The 15,320-nt window shown below is 52.3% G+C and overlaps 1 protein-coding gene across 1 annotated transcript; it reads right to left on the minus strand.

Annotated features, from left to right (window-relative positions):
- Positions 1–1,881: 1,881 nt before the first annotated feature.
- Positions 1,882–2,250, minus strand: LOC118727410 (60S ribosomal protein L37a-like). The gene has a single exon (XM_036453186.2). It carries the CDS (start codon positions 2,219–2,221, stop codon positions 1,943–1,945), a length of 279 nt encoding a protein of 92 aa, XP_036309079.1. The 5' UTR covers positions 2,222–2,250; the 3' UTR covers positions 1,882–1,942.
- Between the last annotated feature and the right edge of the window lie 13,070 nt (positions 2,251–15,320).

The following is a 15,320-nucleotide window of genomic DNA, read 5'->3' on the forward strand; positions in this document are numbered from 1 at the left end:
GCCTCTGGGCATAGCCCTCCGGGCCTCCCAGGGAGGTTTGGAGCCTCGGGAGGTAGTGAAGATGTTCCTACCCCCCTTGGTTCTCCAGCCTTTGGCCTCACTCTGGACCCCAGGGGGTGGGGGAGACGTCCCCTGCCGTCCCTCGGGTCTCCGGTCCATAGCTTTGGCTCAGCGATTGGGACGCTGGTCCTTGGGCCTCTGCTACTGACCCTAGGTTTCAAAATGGGCGATAAAAAAACTGGTCCTGTGGCCCCTCCATGGTGTCTCCTCACCAATCTGGCTGCTTCTGTAATGTGGCATGGAGCTTAAATATCCTCGCCGACCTCTGCCAGCAAGCCGGAAGTCGCCCAGGATTCCAAATGGCCTTCCACCCTCTGCCTCTTCTGTTCTGACTCTTTGGACCCAGCTGCTCTCTCATCTCCACCCCTCTCACTCCCCGCTTTCTGCTCTCTTCCTTCCTCCTCCTTTGCCGGCTCCCTTCTTCCCCACTTTGGGGTGCGGGTCTCGGGACCATCATACTGGTCCCCCTGCCCAGCTCCCGGCCCTGCCTGGTCCCCCTGCCCAGCTCCCGGCCCTGCCAGGGTTATGTGGCTCGCGCTGAGGCTGAGTCGCATCCCAGGGAAGTGGGATGCTGTGGTGCTTTCCCGGCCACCACCGTGCGTCTGCTCCCTCCCTTCCTCAAGCTCCTCCCCCCCATGCCTCCATCGCAGCCTCATCGATAGAGCCATCCACCTGCCATCCCCCAGCCTCTCCAAACAGCTAAGTGTGATTTCTGTTTTGGGTTGCTCTTCCCTTGTGTATTGTGAGCAGCCTGCCACCATGTGGCCCTGCCATCTTGGCATGGCGAGTCCTGCCCCTTCTCCTCAGGTTCCCATGAGGCCGGTGCCATCTTGATGCAACAAACCCCTCCCTCTCCAACCATGTGGTCTCCGGTAGATGGCCGTCATTTTGAACCAGTAAGTCCTGCCTCTGCTCTTCTCCTCCTCCTCCTTCTTCTCCTCCTCTTCCTCCTTCTCCTCCTCCTCCTCCTCCTCCTCCTCCTCCTCCTCCTCCTCCTTCTCAGGCCCACCTTCCGCCTCCTGCTCCACCAGCCCCCTCCCCTGATGCCGTCTCCAGGTCCGAGATCCATATTCGGCATTTAAGGTTTTAATGCCCGTGAGGAGCAGGCAGAGTAAACCCGCCTTCCATAGGAGATGAAACCCAAACCTTGCTATCTTTGAGGCCAAAGGCAGCCACACATGGTCCTAGGGGGACTGTGCGTGATGGGGGTGCAACGAAAGGACGAGCGCCACCTGGAGGGTGCTTCAAGTGCGGAGACGAAGGCCACAGTGCCCTCAACCCCTGGCTCCAACCAAGCCCTGCCCGGTGTGTGGTCAAAACTGACCCTGGAAAAGTGACGGGCCCTCTGCCGCTCAGCGTAGAGGGACCGTCCTTCCAGGTCATGACCCGCCGATGGCCATGATGGAGCTGACTGAAGACTGAAGATGCCCAGACGTGACGACCCCATCACCCTCGCCAAGCCTCCGGTAATTTGCGGGTAAGCAAATCTTCCTGGTGGACATGGCGTGGGCTACCTCTGTCTTGCCCTCCCTTTCTGGGCCATGTTCCTTCCACAATCCCGTCATGGGTATTGACTGGCAAAAATGCTCTGGCCTCAGCACCTTCTCACCCCGCCCTCTACCCCTTTCCACCCTCCCTAGAGAACATCTTTCTTGCTGGCACAGACTTATCAGAAACTCAGGTTTGAACTCAAGCAGTTAGAGGCCTGTTCCCTCCTCCCCCTGTCTTTTCTAAATATTTTCGATAGCATACAATAATGGAAGAAGAAAGAAAGAAGTTCTAAAGTTAACTGTTGACAAGAATTTTTATTTTTATTTATTTATTTTGTTATATAAATTAGGCCATTTATTATAGGCTCACAATGTTTCAAGCTGTGGCGCTTCTACTGGTCTTTCAATTCCTTCAGCCTTCTGATGGCTGACTTTACTGTGACGGCAGAAGTGGTGTTGTAGGTCCAGGCACCACCAGCGACTGTTTTCATGCAGGAGCCACAGCGCCAGATCCCCACGGCTCGCCTCTTCATCTTGGTTTTGCCACAGAAGGAGCAAGTGTACTTGGCGTGCTGGCTGATTTCAACTTTCTTCACCATTTTCCTGAGGGAGGCGCCATAACGGGTCCCGTGTTTACCGATGATTCCGACCTCCTTGGTGCGTTCAGCCATGTCGCCGCGAACTAGGCCGGACGCCGAGAACTGTTGACGAGAATTTTTAAAGGACCCACTCACCTGGACAGTCCTGCCCCAGGGGTTCAGAGACGGTCATCTGCTTGGCCAGGCCTTGCCCAGAGACCTCCGACAATGCTTGTTAGAACCCAGCACCGCACGTCTCAGAGGCACACAGCTGGCCTCCAAATTTGGGACCCAATGATGGAGAAATCCTACCCGTGGAGGCCAGCTGTGTGCCTCTGAGACATGCTGTGCTGGGTTCTAACAAGCATTGTCGGAGGTCTCTGGGCAAGGCCTGGCCAAGCAGATTTTTTCTCTCCTAGCTAAGCTTCTCCTGCTCCACATGTGCAGCTGCCTCACCCCAGGGAAGAATGCACCCCAACTTTCCTACCCATCAAATGAAGGGGACACCTCCCAGGGCTGGACTGGCAGGTAGACTTCACCCATATGCTCCCCCCCCCCCCAAGAAGACCAGATATCTGCCTACCATGGTAGAGTGGGCAGAGGCCTTCCCTACCTTCAAGGAAACTGCTGAGGTTGTGCCTGGGACCTTGGTAACACACATGATCTCTGGCATCTCCTGGAAACTGCGCATACCCTGCCACCCACATCCATCGGGTAAGATCCAGAGGAGCACCGGCTTCCTTAAAGACCATCTAACTGAACTCTCTCTAGAAATTCGCAGCTCCTAGCTGGACCTTCTGCCCATGGCCATGACCAGAATCCGGGATACACCAAGGAGCCCCACCTTTTTATCTCCACAATAATCTTACCCCCCAGGTTGTATTTCACCTCCAGGTCCAGAAAAACAGCAAAACCAGACAAGTGACGTTATGGCAGCCTCAGGACCAGCTTTTACCTCCCAAGTGACTCAACAGGATCACTCTCAAGACTTCACCAACTAGTCTCTTGGATAAATCATGCTGCTGTTTCTTTCGTCCAGCATGGAAAGCACTACTACCTGTTTTTTGCTCACGTTCTCCATGGCACCTTCCACTATTAGACCCACTGCTGTTTATTCTTTTAAGTTTGCTCTTTGGCCCCTGTCTCATGCATTGTTTCACTAGACTCTTGCAGAACAGAATGCAGGTGTTCGCCAACCAGAAGGTGGGAGAGATCTATCTGGCACTGAATTCAGAACCTGACACCAGAACCCTTGAGACTCCGGGTAGACACCCCCAAATGATGCCCCCTTTCACCTGGAAGTAGTTACCGAAGATAGACCTCCAGCCCCTGACCCTCTGCCCAGTCTCTCAATTTTTAAAATATAATATATCAAAGAGTCTGGAATGTGAGATCCTCCCTCCCCCCAACTGGTGGGCGGAGACATGACATTACTGGCATCTGCCACAGAGACATCCCCAAGACACTGAACCACCAATCAGTGCGTGCTGAAGTGCCCTGGAGCCCACCCCTTCCTGTTCCACCCTGGGTCTAACCCTTTCCTATTCCTCCCCTCAAAAGGCTCCCCCAGCCCTCCATGTGCTGTTCTCTCCATCTCCCTCTGTGGAGGCAGCCCGGCTGGGTCCTTTCTCCTCTCTCCCCTCCTTTAATTCCGATTTCTCAACCTCCGTAATGAGTCCCGCTCATGACTGGGGCATAAACCTTACTTTAAAACAAACAAACAAACAAACAAACAATCAAACCCACATGCAGGCGCACACATACAGTGCCATTGAAACTTCGTGGCCCATACTGCACAGAAGTCGGTTTTCGGCTCTCAAAAGAAATTTCAATTGCTGTACTGTTGATATTTGGCTCTGTTGACTAATGAGTTTGCTGACCACTGGTAAATGCCATGCCTAGCAAGACGGCCTCCCCAAGGGCACAGAGGTGTAGAGGACAGCAGTGCCCAAAGAGTCAACAGACGACAGTTCTGAACCCAGATCTGTAGCTTGCAGGCCTTGGCTAAGTCTAACAGCCTCCCAGGAATTTCCGCTTTCCCACTGCGGCAGAGCTCAGCAGAAACATGACTTCTCTGGTGTCCAGTTAAGCCAGGTCGTACATCTTCCTGGCACCCCGGCTGCTCCCTGTGGCACCTGCAGGTGTAATTAGTTCTCCAATATCCGTGGGTCCAGGGGAACAGGAGCCGCACCTGTCCCTGAGCATGAAACTGGAAATAGTTCTCAAGAATTATTGGTTTAATGAAGAATGGACTTGTCGAAGAGGTAGAGTAATAATGTTCACTCACAGAGCCACTGGGAGCGCCAGAGGCCGCCGCCTGGGCGCTGTCAGGAAGCAATGGTAGAGTCAATGGGAGAGGCGGTTCTTACTGGGACCTGGATAAAGACCATGGCGAGCGTCAGGAGGCAGGGACCAGCTCTGCCAGTCACCCAGTTGACGGGAGGGTGGACAGGAGCTGGGAATGTCAGGTATTTGAAAGAAAGGATGACTAACCCTGTGCCTGGCTATCCACAGACAATGAAGGGGAGATTTCCAGCCAGAAAGATGAAGAGAAGGGCAGTGTGAGGCGGCTGGTCCTGCCGGCCGCCCACCCTCCCTCTCCGAAGCTTTGGCTCTGCTCCTCTCTGCTTTCCCTTTCTGACTCGCTGTGATTCTCTGTCTTGGTGTTTTTGTCTCTCTTTACATTTCTTAGTCTTTGACCCTCCCTGCCTCAGACCCCACACTCAACACCGCCTATTCTTGTCTAACTTTCCCCATGGCCACTTCTCCCTTCCTGTCCCTTTGGCCCTCATCTCTCCCCGTCTTTAGTTCCATGCTCTGCTCCAGGGTGGGGAACCTTTTTTCTGCTGAGGGCCATTGGGATATTTATAACATCACTCATGGGCCATACAGAATTATCAACGTAAAAATTAGCCTGCTATATGTGGTCACACATTTAATGAACTCACCCCAAATGCATTGTAGACTTTGGGTAAGTCAGAAGGGCCAGACTAAGTGATTTCACAGGCCTCATACAGCCCATGGGCTGGGTGTTCCCACCCCTGCCCTATTCAGTACTTTCCCCTTTTAAACGCTGATCCCTCCCCGCCTCTCTTTCCTGCCAGGAGTCCAGCGTCCTGGATGCTTACTGACATCTGCCAGGTGGGTCAATATTGACATGGAAGATTTCTTTGGCTCTTCTTCTCCTGGCTCTTCCGCGCCTATGTGTCTCAGCCTCCATATATAGAGCAGGGCTTTGTAGTTCTTTCTTTCAAATATCAGGTTCTCCTTTCAACCTGAATTCTGAGACCAAACCATTGCTTGCGATTAGTGATGCGGGCCCGGACCTGACCATCCTCCAGCCTCTGTTATATTCCTTCCCATTCATTTTCTGAGCAGACCTGAAGCATTCCCTCCCCTGACTGCGATGTCCTCAGCTGTCCCCTTCTCGGCCCAGCCTGCCTCCTACCTCCCTCCTTCCTCCTAAACCGATAATGAGGCAAATATCTCACTGTCTCCTCGTGTCTTCATGTAAAGCCCGGCACATTTGTCTCCACATCAGAGCTGGAAAACTCCGGGGACGTGGACCCGGCTGATGTAACTCGCATCCAGTCTAGTCCAGTGGGCTCTTCATAAACATTTTTTGATACTGATGTTCATCACATTGCCCATGAAGATGGTAATAAGTGAGATGAATCATGGTAGTGTTTCTGGAACTGTGCCTGGCTCATAATAGGTTTTCAATAATCATTAGTAGACTCTTAATCTGAATGATAATGTGAGCTCCCTTTCAAGATTCCCGGTTTGATAGCAAATAATGGAAATTGACTCAGAGGAGCTTAAGGAAGAAGGAGACTCTAGGGGTTGTTGATGAGCCTTGACTCAGGGGCAGGACATACAGTTGGGCTTCATTAGCATCAACGGACCAAGAACTAGAATGTTGTCGGGCCTGGGCAGCTCTGGCGATGTGGTCTCATTCCCCTGTGCACCAGCTTCTTTCTTCTCTTTCTTAGTCGACAAGCTCCCCTGCCCTTTCTGTGCATGGCCACATGTGGCTACCCTGCCCCCCAACGTCCATCACCTCTCAAAGCTCCAGTGCCACCAACTGGAGTTCTGGTCCTTCACATCACATTTATAGAAGAGACGTATGATCAGCCCAGTGGAGGATCACGCTCCACAAACATACACATGAGAATGGTCCCTCCAGAGTGGCAGTTCCTAAAGTGGCGGTGTGTGTGCTGAGCAGGTAGCGGGAAACAGGACAGACACAACAGGACGTGCCTCTGACATGAGATACAGTCGAAAGCATGAAGCCTGTCCTACTTGACAGACCCATGTCAGTCCACTTGAACTCTCTTGCCCAGTTATCTTGGACTTGTGCATCCCAATTGGGCAGCGATGTTCAGCGTTGCTGCAAGAATTTTCACAACATGTGATACCTGACTACTTAGTCAGGGACACTAACCTCTTTCCCCTTAGACTGTCAAATAATAATAATAAAATAACAGCCAACACAACAATAGCCATCGATGTGACTGAATCAAAATTTTTACCCGTTTTCTTCATCAGGTTGGCAAAATATATACTTCTGCTGTGCTGCAGAATTTGGGTAATTAGTGTATGTGTGCCACAAGATAGAAAAGGTTGAAAATAGCTGCAGTTGGGGATCACTCCATGAAATCTGCCCCCCCCCCCACACCCCAAAAAAAGAAAAGAATCGGGGCTGAACATGCCTCATCCAGGTGAGGAAGGCGGCAGCAGAACACACTCAGGCTCCCACCCGGCAGGATCCTCAGGTCCGGGTCCCTCTGTCTGACCCAGCCATCCCCTTGTCTGCGGGGAAAGGGAGATTCAGAAACCCTGGCCAAGCCCGAGTGGCAGCGCCTTCCCAGAGCTGATTACAAGAGCAAAGGTCTCCCGTGCCCAGCGAAGATAAAGCGAAGCATCTCCCACGCAGGCGGCCGGATGGGTGGGTTTGCCCTGCTGCCGGTGATTGCTTTGGCTCAGATAAAGGGCCCGAGTGGCCGGCGAGCCAGCAGATTTCCTATAATCTCTTCCCTGAGATTTGAACTCCAACAACCTCAGTGCCCCCACCTTGCAGCATCTACTCTATGATCTCTCCTAAGAAGAAGCAAATATTTGGGCCTCTTGGGAAGTCTGGGGACTTTGAGAGCAGTGGATGCTGGGAAAAAAGCAGTCCATCTCGTAATGGAAAATTGTGGTTGGGCATCCAGGCCCGGAGCAGACAGAACGGGGCGGCATCCTGGTAGACTACTCCATAGTTAAGGAAACATTATATTTTAATTTATATTTTAAAAAACCATGAGAAAAATAACTGGATTTCTTTACATTTATTTTGTGGTCTTGCCTGGCTCTTATTTTGCATTGTATTTCAAGAGAACGCCATATTCTTTTCAGTGCCTCGGGCTTTTAAATTTTGGATCCTTATTAAATATGTGGCCCAGGTGAAATAAGTAACAAAGGCAATGATATACCCACCCCAATGGGTTATTCTGAGTGTAATGTGGAATAATCCATGGGTGAGCCAGGAGGAGGTCTGACACTGAAATCTTTCCTCTCCAGGGGTAAGGGGGTGGGGGCGGGAAGGGCTCCTCATATTCATTCTTGCTCCTAAACCCACGGGCTGATTCTCTAGTTGAATAGTTTGCACACCGAGTACATTTTCTTAATGCCTTCAGTGCCTGCCTGGCTTTCAGGCAGGGATGACATCCCTTTGTGATCTAAGTGGCTTTCCGGGATCATCTCACTTCTCAAATGAAACTCAATCTGGACGCTCTTTGGCATTTGCATAAATGATTCAATCTGGGCTTTGCCATTGGGCCAGCGTGCTTCCCAGCTGGCCCGGTGACCCCCTCCTCATGGGTGAGCACCGTGACCTGAGGCAGAGGAGGGATTAGGCCTGGGGGTTGTGGTGCAGGGGAGTTAGAGGTTAGTTAGGCGAAGGGTGCCTTAGAGCTCAGCCCAGCTTTGCCATCAACTGTAAACCCCTGGTCAAGTTTCTGAATCTTTGTGACTCAGTTATCTCTTCCACAAAATGCGGGTAAGAGTCCCGCACTGTTTGCTGTAAGAATTAAATGAGGTAATGCAGGCAGAGTACTGAACACAGTGCTTGAGACAGAGGAAGCACTCGGTAAATAAAACAATTATTATTTTCAAGGCAGAGGAGACAGCAAGGGCCTGGAGACTCCACCTCGTGCTCAGAGGTTTGTGGGCAGGATCTGCGGAGGTGGCTGTAAGGGAAAGAGAGAAAGAGAAAAAGGAAACTGCATTCATGAAGACAGACATGGTGCTGGGTGCATTACAGTCTTTTTCACTTAACATTGAAACGCCCCTATGAGTTGGATGTTACAGTCCCCCCTTACCAGGGAAGAGGACTGCTAGAGACTCTAGTAACGTACACGGGGAGCACCCAGCCAGAGTGGGGAGCCGACCCACCTCATGCCCTGGGTACCCCAAGGGAGGGAGATTCTTAAACGCCAGCAGCAGGAAAGAGAAGTTGATTGCCTACTTGGGCCTGGGCCCTGCACACCTCTTGTCTGCCTTCACTGCCCAAGTTGTGATCACCCAGTTTTGCAGATGAAAACAGGAAAGCTCAGAGCAGGGGGCTCCGCCTGGAGCACAGCGGGGATGGGTCTGCGCCTGAGTGCCCGGCAGGCTGGTGCTCCTTCCGAGTGGCCGGAACTGCCCTGTGCTGTTGTGACCGCGCAGCAGGTCACTCCTCTGCACTGCATCTTCTTTACCGGAAACGGCAGGTCACAGCTGCCCTGCTGCCCCTGAGAGCTGCAGAGGCTCCTGGGAGGGAATGGGTGTGAGTGCGCTTTATGAGCTGGAACACTCTGTGTAGAAGGAGGGCTATTACCGGCACTCCTAACCGCCCACACCGCCCATCTCCCTCCCGATGCTGTCGCCACCTGTGGTGCTTTCAGAGTGGCCGACTTACCTTCCTGTCTCCTGGCTCCCACCTCCAGTCCCCAGGCCTCACTTGGGCTCTCAGAGAGGGTGGATTGTGGCGGTTTGAACTGGACCCAGGGCTTGATGGAACGGGCCCACCAAGGCCTCCTGAGTTGATCACACGTGCCTCTGCCTCTTCCTGAGCCTGCAAACACTTCCCGGGCGGGACTCTTCTGGGACCTCATGGTGTGCCACTATCTCCCACGGCCCCCGGCCCCCAGCTGGCATCCCCATCTTATAAGTTTCCCCACCCAAGACACTCAGACTTTCCATGTTAAGTTACTTGCGATTGCAGCCTTGGAAGAAATAACCTCAGAACCGCTTTGTTTCCTGCAGCCTTCTCATCCCTCTCTCCTCTTTCATTCTTACCCTGTGGCACAGCTTCACTGGTCTGCCTGAGTGTGGCTGCAGCCTTAGCCTGGAGCCCCCTAAGCCTTCTGATTGGACCATGTCCCTCCGAGAGTCTGACGTCAGCACTAAGAGATCATGACCATGATCTTGCCCAAGCTTGTCACTTAGAGACGAGGAGACTGGGACCGGGGCAGAGAGCAGATAATCACGCTCACAGTTTGCTAGGCGCCTTTGTTTCTACAGGAGGACCTTGGTGGGCTGTGGGGGGAGGAGGTAGAGAGGAGGTGGTGGCAGAGGGTTTTAGTGTCTTCCCATGGGGCAGGCCAGATCTCACGCCGGAGCCACCTAGTGCCCCTCCAAATATCAAGCAGAAGTGGCCCACAAATGGGCAGAGGAGTGTCAGTGAGTGTGTGTGTGTGTGTGTGTGTGTGTGTGTGTAGGGGGGAGAGGTGGTGGGGAGAGGAACTGGGGAGTGGGGACTGATGCTAACGAGAAAATTCACTGAGTGCAAGTGTGTTTCCAGATGACCAGGGAGAGGAATGTAAGACCTGGCCACCCTCCTCCCTTTCTGGAATATTCTATGCATATTCCTATTCAGAGGCATGAGGCCTGGATAAGATGGTCTTGGGGCTTTGCCTTGCCCTGAAACTGCTCTGTGCCGGTCTGCTGAACCCAGCTTTTCAGCTGAGGAGAGCTTCCCAGGTGCCCAGCAGCTTTGGGGCTCTCAGGAAATGTTAAATAACCATTATCATCAGTTGTAGCATAAAGGAGTAAAACTGCATGAAATTTCATTTTCCTGCCCGCTACCATGATCAAAAAGACAAAGCAAACGAGGTTATCTCCTCCCTGGCCAGAGACAATCGCATTGCCTCTGCTCCATCGACCACACAGGCACTGTAGCTGTTACTGCGTGGCTTTATTGCCGTCTCTCGCAGCAGATGTGGAACGAACCTTGTGAGCGGAGTGGAGAGTTGTTTCAGATTTCGCAGTGGAACGAAGCGCAGCATCCAGTCCTCTTTCTGCCCCAGGTTGGAGGCTCTTTCCCCAGCCCCGTGTGAGGAAGACAAAGTCTGCTTCCGCTTTCTGAAAAGAGGCTCAGATCCTGCTATGGCCTCTACTACTGCAGCCCTGAGCAGGCCTGTGGGCAGGCCCAGAGGGGGACCCGCCTGCACAGGGCTGGACGGACACAGTCCCTGTAAGCAGGGCCCGGCCCAGAGGGGAGGCATCTGGCAGGGTCTGCATTGGACTTCTGTCCCGTGGGCTGTTTCTGAGAGGCAAGGCCGAGAGCGTGGTGGAGACAGCTGGTGCCAGGTCTCGCCTCTCCCTGTTGTCCCCCTCCATTCAGTGCTGGTTCAGATGCGTCTACCCCACCTCATGAAAGAAAATCCCTACAGTTAAGCAGGACTTTCTAGCAAGGACCTGCAACCAGGACATGCCCTGCTTTTAGCTGCCTTTACCTTGGAGTTCTCTCCTTGTCCCCCAGCCCCCGTCCCAATGAGGCTCAGCAAGTCCTCCACCGACCCCTACAGCCCCTCCCCAGGTGGGGGGCTGGCAAACACATTCTCTGTATCTTCTCACGTCTCCGGGGGGATTTTAATTCTCTGTAGAGATGGCATCTGGGTTTTGGCCAGCGGGTGCACCTCAGTCTGTTCAGACCATGGGCTCTGCTCTTTACGGCATCTGCTGGAGAGTCTAGTTCTGGCTTGCTGGGCCTTGACTCCCATTTCCCCTCCTGAGACTGATGCCAACCTGTGTCTAGCCCCGATTTGTCTCAGCTCTCTTTCCTATACCCTCTGGGCTCTTCTTTTCACCCACCTGGATTGGCCTCCCAAGGCCCCAGGGCGGTTCAAATCTTTGTTCTATTCTGCTAGCCCTCTGTCTTCCACCAAGGTTCCTGTTGACTCAGGGCATCTCTCTGGCCTGCTGGCTTCCCAAGGGTTGGTGCTCTGCTGCCCCCTGGAGGCGGGTCCTACAGGCCAGTTTGGGAGACACAGTTTCCACATACAGTACAAACTACAGAAAAACATTCTATTATGCACGTTCCCTCCGCACTCCTCCCATCCACCTATTACTGAGCCCACATATGTTTTCTCCATTTGCACAGGCCCCTGAGGAGGCCAGGTGAGAATGCCAGGCTCTCCCAGCTTGGGCATGGGAACCTGAGGAAAGAGGGCTGGTTCCTTCCAGGCTGCTGGATCCTTCCATCCACTGAGAAGATCTGCTTCAGCCCGGGCTCCGCTAGAACAAACACACATGTGCACATAACACCCACATGCCAAAAATTCAATTTCGGCAAACAACCAGACCTGGCTAATTAAAATGCCTAATCCATTTAGATGAATTCAGCAATTAATTTAGCCAGACAGTAATTGCGTGATTTGAATTCTCTCCCTTTTCATTCCCATTGAGTTGCCGGGAGACTCATTTCCTGAGCGGGGTCCAAACCTCGTGGTCTTTGGAACGGGTTTTCCTGCTCATCGTCCCTCCACCGAAGACCTCCCTCTTCACCTGTAACTGAGCAGACTGGTCCCTGACTTCAGGAAGCACCAGCTATGGGGTTCTCCTGGCTTAAGCCATGCCAGAGGGAGGAAGCCCGAACTGGGGTTATCCCTCCCTGGAAGGCGGCCCAACTGTGGGTGCCTAGCCCTGAATTTCTGCCCAGAGTGAAGACGTATGGCTGTGATAGTCTCTCCTTCCTGCTCCTTCCGTAGACTGCCTCGGGAGCCCTGTTCCCATCAGGACCAGAGGGGGAGAATCAAAGAGGCAAAAAGAGACTTGGGGGCTGGGAGCGAGGGCAGGAGGTGGACATCCTTTGCCCGTGCCGTTTGAGCGTAGAAAAGGTAAACACCAGGGCCACGCTGTCATCACCAGCGAGCAGGTCCAGGATCCAAGGGCTCCCGCCTGCCCCTCTGCCGGGCCTCCTGTCTTGAATCATTTATTGAATCTCTACTCCATGGAAGGCCCTGAGGTGGTGCCTGGGAAGATAAAACAGGAACATCAGTAAGTACATCACAAGTAAACAGTGCCGGCTGCCACAGGTGTCAGTGTGAGAAACTGCAGCCTGCTCCTGCAGGCCCGCATGGAGCCTCACTGGGGGCGGTCGCTGTGCAGGAGGAGGGTCAAGGGCACTTGAAGTGGCGTCTGCCCAGCAGGAGGGCTCTTCTTCCAGAGATTCAGGGGCAGATCCAGGTTTCAGGGGCAAAGGGGAAGCAGAAGCTCATTGAGAGGGGGGTTCTTTAAGAAAAAGAAAACAGAATGGTGAATATAGAATCAGGTGTCAAGATAAATATTTCAAGTAAGAAAACAGATCACGATAAATTATGTATTATAAGAGCTGACAATACCACGTACACCACAAAACCCACACAGATAATAGAATGAAAGGGGAATTAGCTGACGGGCGCACCGCCGACGGGCACACCTCTGTCACCCTGTCTCCTCACGTTGTTTGGTTTCCTGCTCTTTGATGCTTCTGCACATGATGGCTGTTGAAATGTCATTTTCTAAAGAGAGGACGGGTGCTCCTGTCTTTCCGCAGGCCCAGTCCATCAGAATTTGCTTTTTTAGTTGGGACCCATAGAACGTGTGGGTCCACACACAGGCGCACTTGATTTTGTGAGAATGCCACAGGTTTATTCAATGGGGATAAGTTCAGTGAGAGAAGCCGAGGCAGGCTGACCTCTGGCCCCGCACCCTCACGTCACGGTGGCAGGTGATCTGCACAGCGGCCGGAAGTGGACACCCAGGGTCATTTCTAAGCAAGAACCTGTCTCTCTGCAACACTGTGAACTGCACAATGATAACTCACCCAATTTAATTCTCCCTCTCCTGGCTTCTGGCCTGCCCGTGGCCACCCTGACAGCACCGGCGAGGGGAAGTGTGATGGGGAGGCTCAGATGGAAGGAGGTAGCTTTAACCCACTTTGCTTAAAATGCCTTATTTTGGAAAGTTTTACGAAAACATAAGGCCACATTAACATACTGTGGGGCCCCCTTCCACAGCCTGCAGCGTCTGAGTGCCGGGCCTGGTGCATGGGCTTCTCTGGCCTCAGGATGATCCATCACCGAGGTGACCTGTGAGGGGATGGGAACGGCAGGAGTGGTGGGCACCTCCTGCTCACTCCTGGGACCTGAAGAGAGGGTGGCACAGGGGTTAAGGACATACATAGTGGAGCAGGTCTGGGTTCTGGCTCTGGCTCTGGGATCTTAGGCAAACCCCTGAGGCCCCAGCCTTCTCACCTGTAAAAGGGAAATAATGTAACTGGACAATCAGTGGGTCCAGGCTGCCTGCCACTACTTGAGCCAATTCAGCAGAGACAGCGTTGGATCCTATATGAGCGTCCATTCCAATCCTGCCGGCAGTGGGGAGACCAGCAGGTCATCTGCAAAAATCTGCCCTCCCCCCACCATTAGCCAGCTGATTATATTGGGTAGAAGGACAAAGATTGCTTGGAGAAGTAGGCAAAAGTGATAAGAATGTGTATGCAGTAAAAAAGAAGGAGTTCTTACCATTTGCAACAGCATGGATGGATCTGGAGAGCATTACGCTAAGCGAAATAAGCCAGTCAGAGAAAGATAAATATCACACGATCTCACTCATTTGTGGGATATAAAGAACATCATAAACTGTCAAACTTAGCAGGAAGGCAGGGGAGTTTGGGATCAACCAAAGGACTTGTATGCATGCATATAAGCATAACCAATGGACCCAGACATGGGGGGGTCAATGGGAGAAAAGGGAGACATATGTACTATTTGTGATACTTTAAATAACAGAAAAAGAATGGATATGCAAAATGGGCAGTTTGCAGGTAATGAGGGCTTAGGGTTTGCAAAGCTGTGGGCATGCAAAGACCTACCGGCATGCACAGGGCTGGCGGTTCTCAAAGGGCTGAAGCCTCTGGTTTCTGCAATAGGCTGTTAATCTTTCCGTGATCGTAGGCAGCTCCTGGACGTGGAGGATGGGCCACATTTCCAGGTGAGCTCCCAGGTGTCCGTGTGCAGCTCCCAGCCAGATTAGAGGGTGCCTTTTTTTAATCAGAAAAAAACAATCACAGTTAACAGTAGGATTAACATTTCTTACAATCATAGCTGGCCCCCAATATCCTGTTTCTGCCCCTAACAATAATATTCAAGCTGGTATTACTAATAAATGTGATAATGCAGGTGAAGCACATACGAGGCAATCAATAAATGCTGGGAGTTTTGGGTTTATTTTTTTAAATATATTTTATTGATTTTTTTCAGGGAGGAAGAGAGAGGGATAGAGAGTTAGAAATATAGATGAGAGAATCATCGATCAGCTGCCTCTTGCACACCCCCTACTGGGGATGTGCCCGCAACCAAGGTACATGCCCTTGACCGGAATCGAACCTGGGACCTTTCAGTCTGCAGGCCGATGCTCTATCCACTGAGCCAAACTGGTTTCGGCTTGGGTTTATTTTTTTTTTTATTAATGGCTGCTTTTTATTTCTCAGAGGAGGAGGGATCTTCCAGCTTCTGGGTGGCAGCCTAAGGGAGGAGGGGAGAGTGTCCCGAAGGAGGGGACATTTGGTCTGGGCCTTCAAGTTCTGGTGGCTAAACATTTGAAATGGGGAAGCACTTCAAAGCAGGAAGGGAAGTTTGGAGCAGGGGTTTTCGCCCTGAGGAGACCATGAGTACTAGCTTGTATTTCTCATGATTTGACATGATCAGGACTGTGATTTCGAAGCACAAGGCTTGTGGCAGGAGAGAATGGCTGCAGACAGATGTGACAGAGCCTTGTTGGAGGTTGTTGGGACAGCCCAGACAGGAAGTGACGAGGACTGAACTGGGCAGCGTCAGAGGTTCCCACATGCAGAGACACAGACATGCAGACACACATGCACATGGGCCCCCGATTTAGAATAACA

The sequence above is a fragment of the Pipistrellus kuhlii genome, unplaced genomic scaffold (genome assembly GCF_014108245.1).
Source record: "Pipistrellus kuhlii isolate mPipKuh1 unplaced genomic scaffold, mPipKuh1.p scaffold_m20_p_24, whole genome shotgun sequence".
Lineage (NCBI taxonomy): Eukaryota > Metazoa > Chordata > Mammalia > Chiroptera > Vespertilionidae > Pipistrellus > Pipistrellus kuhlii.

Excerpts from the sequence above, each read along its gene's own strand:
- LOC118727410 (XM_036453186.2), bottom strand. The coding sequence starts at position 2,221 with ATGGCTGAACGCACCAAGGAGGTCGGAATCATCGGTAAACACGGGACC.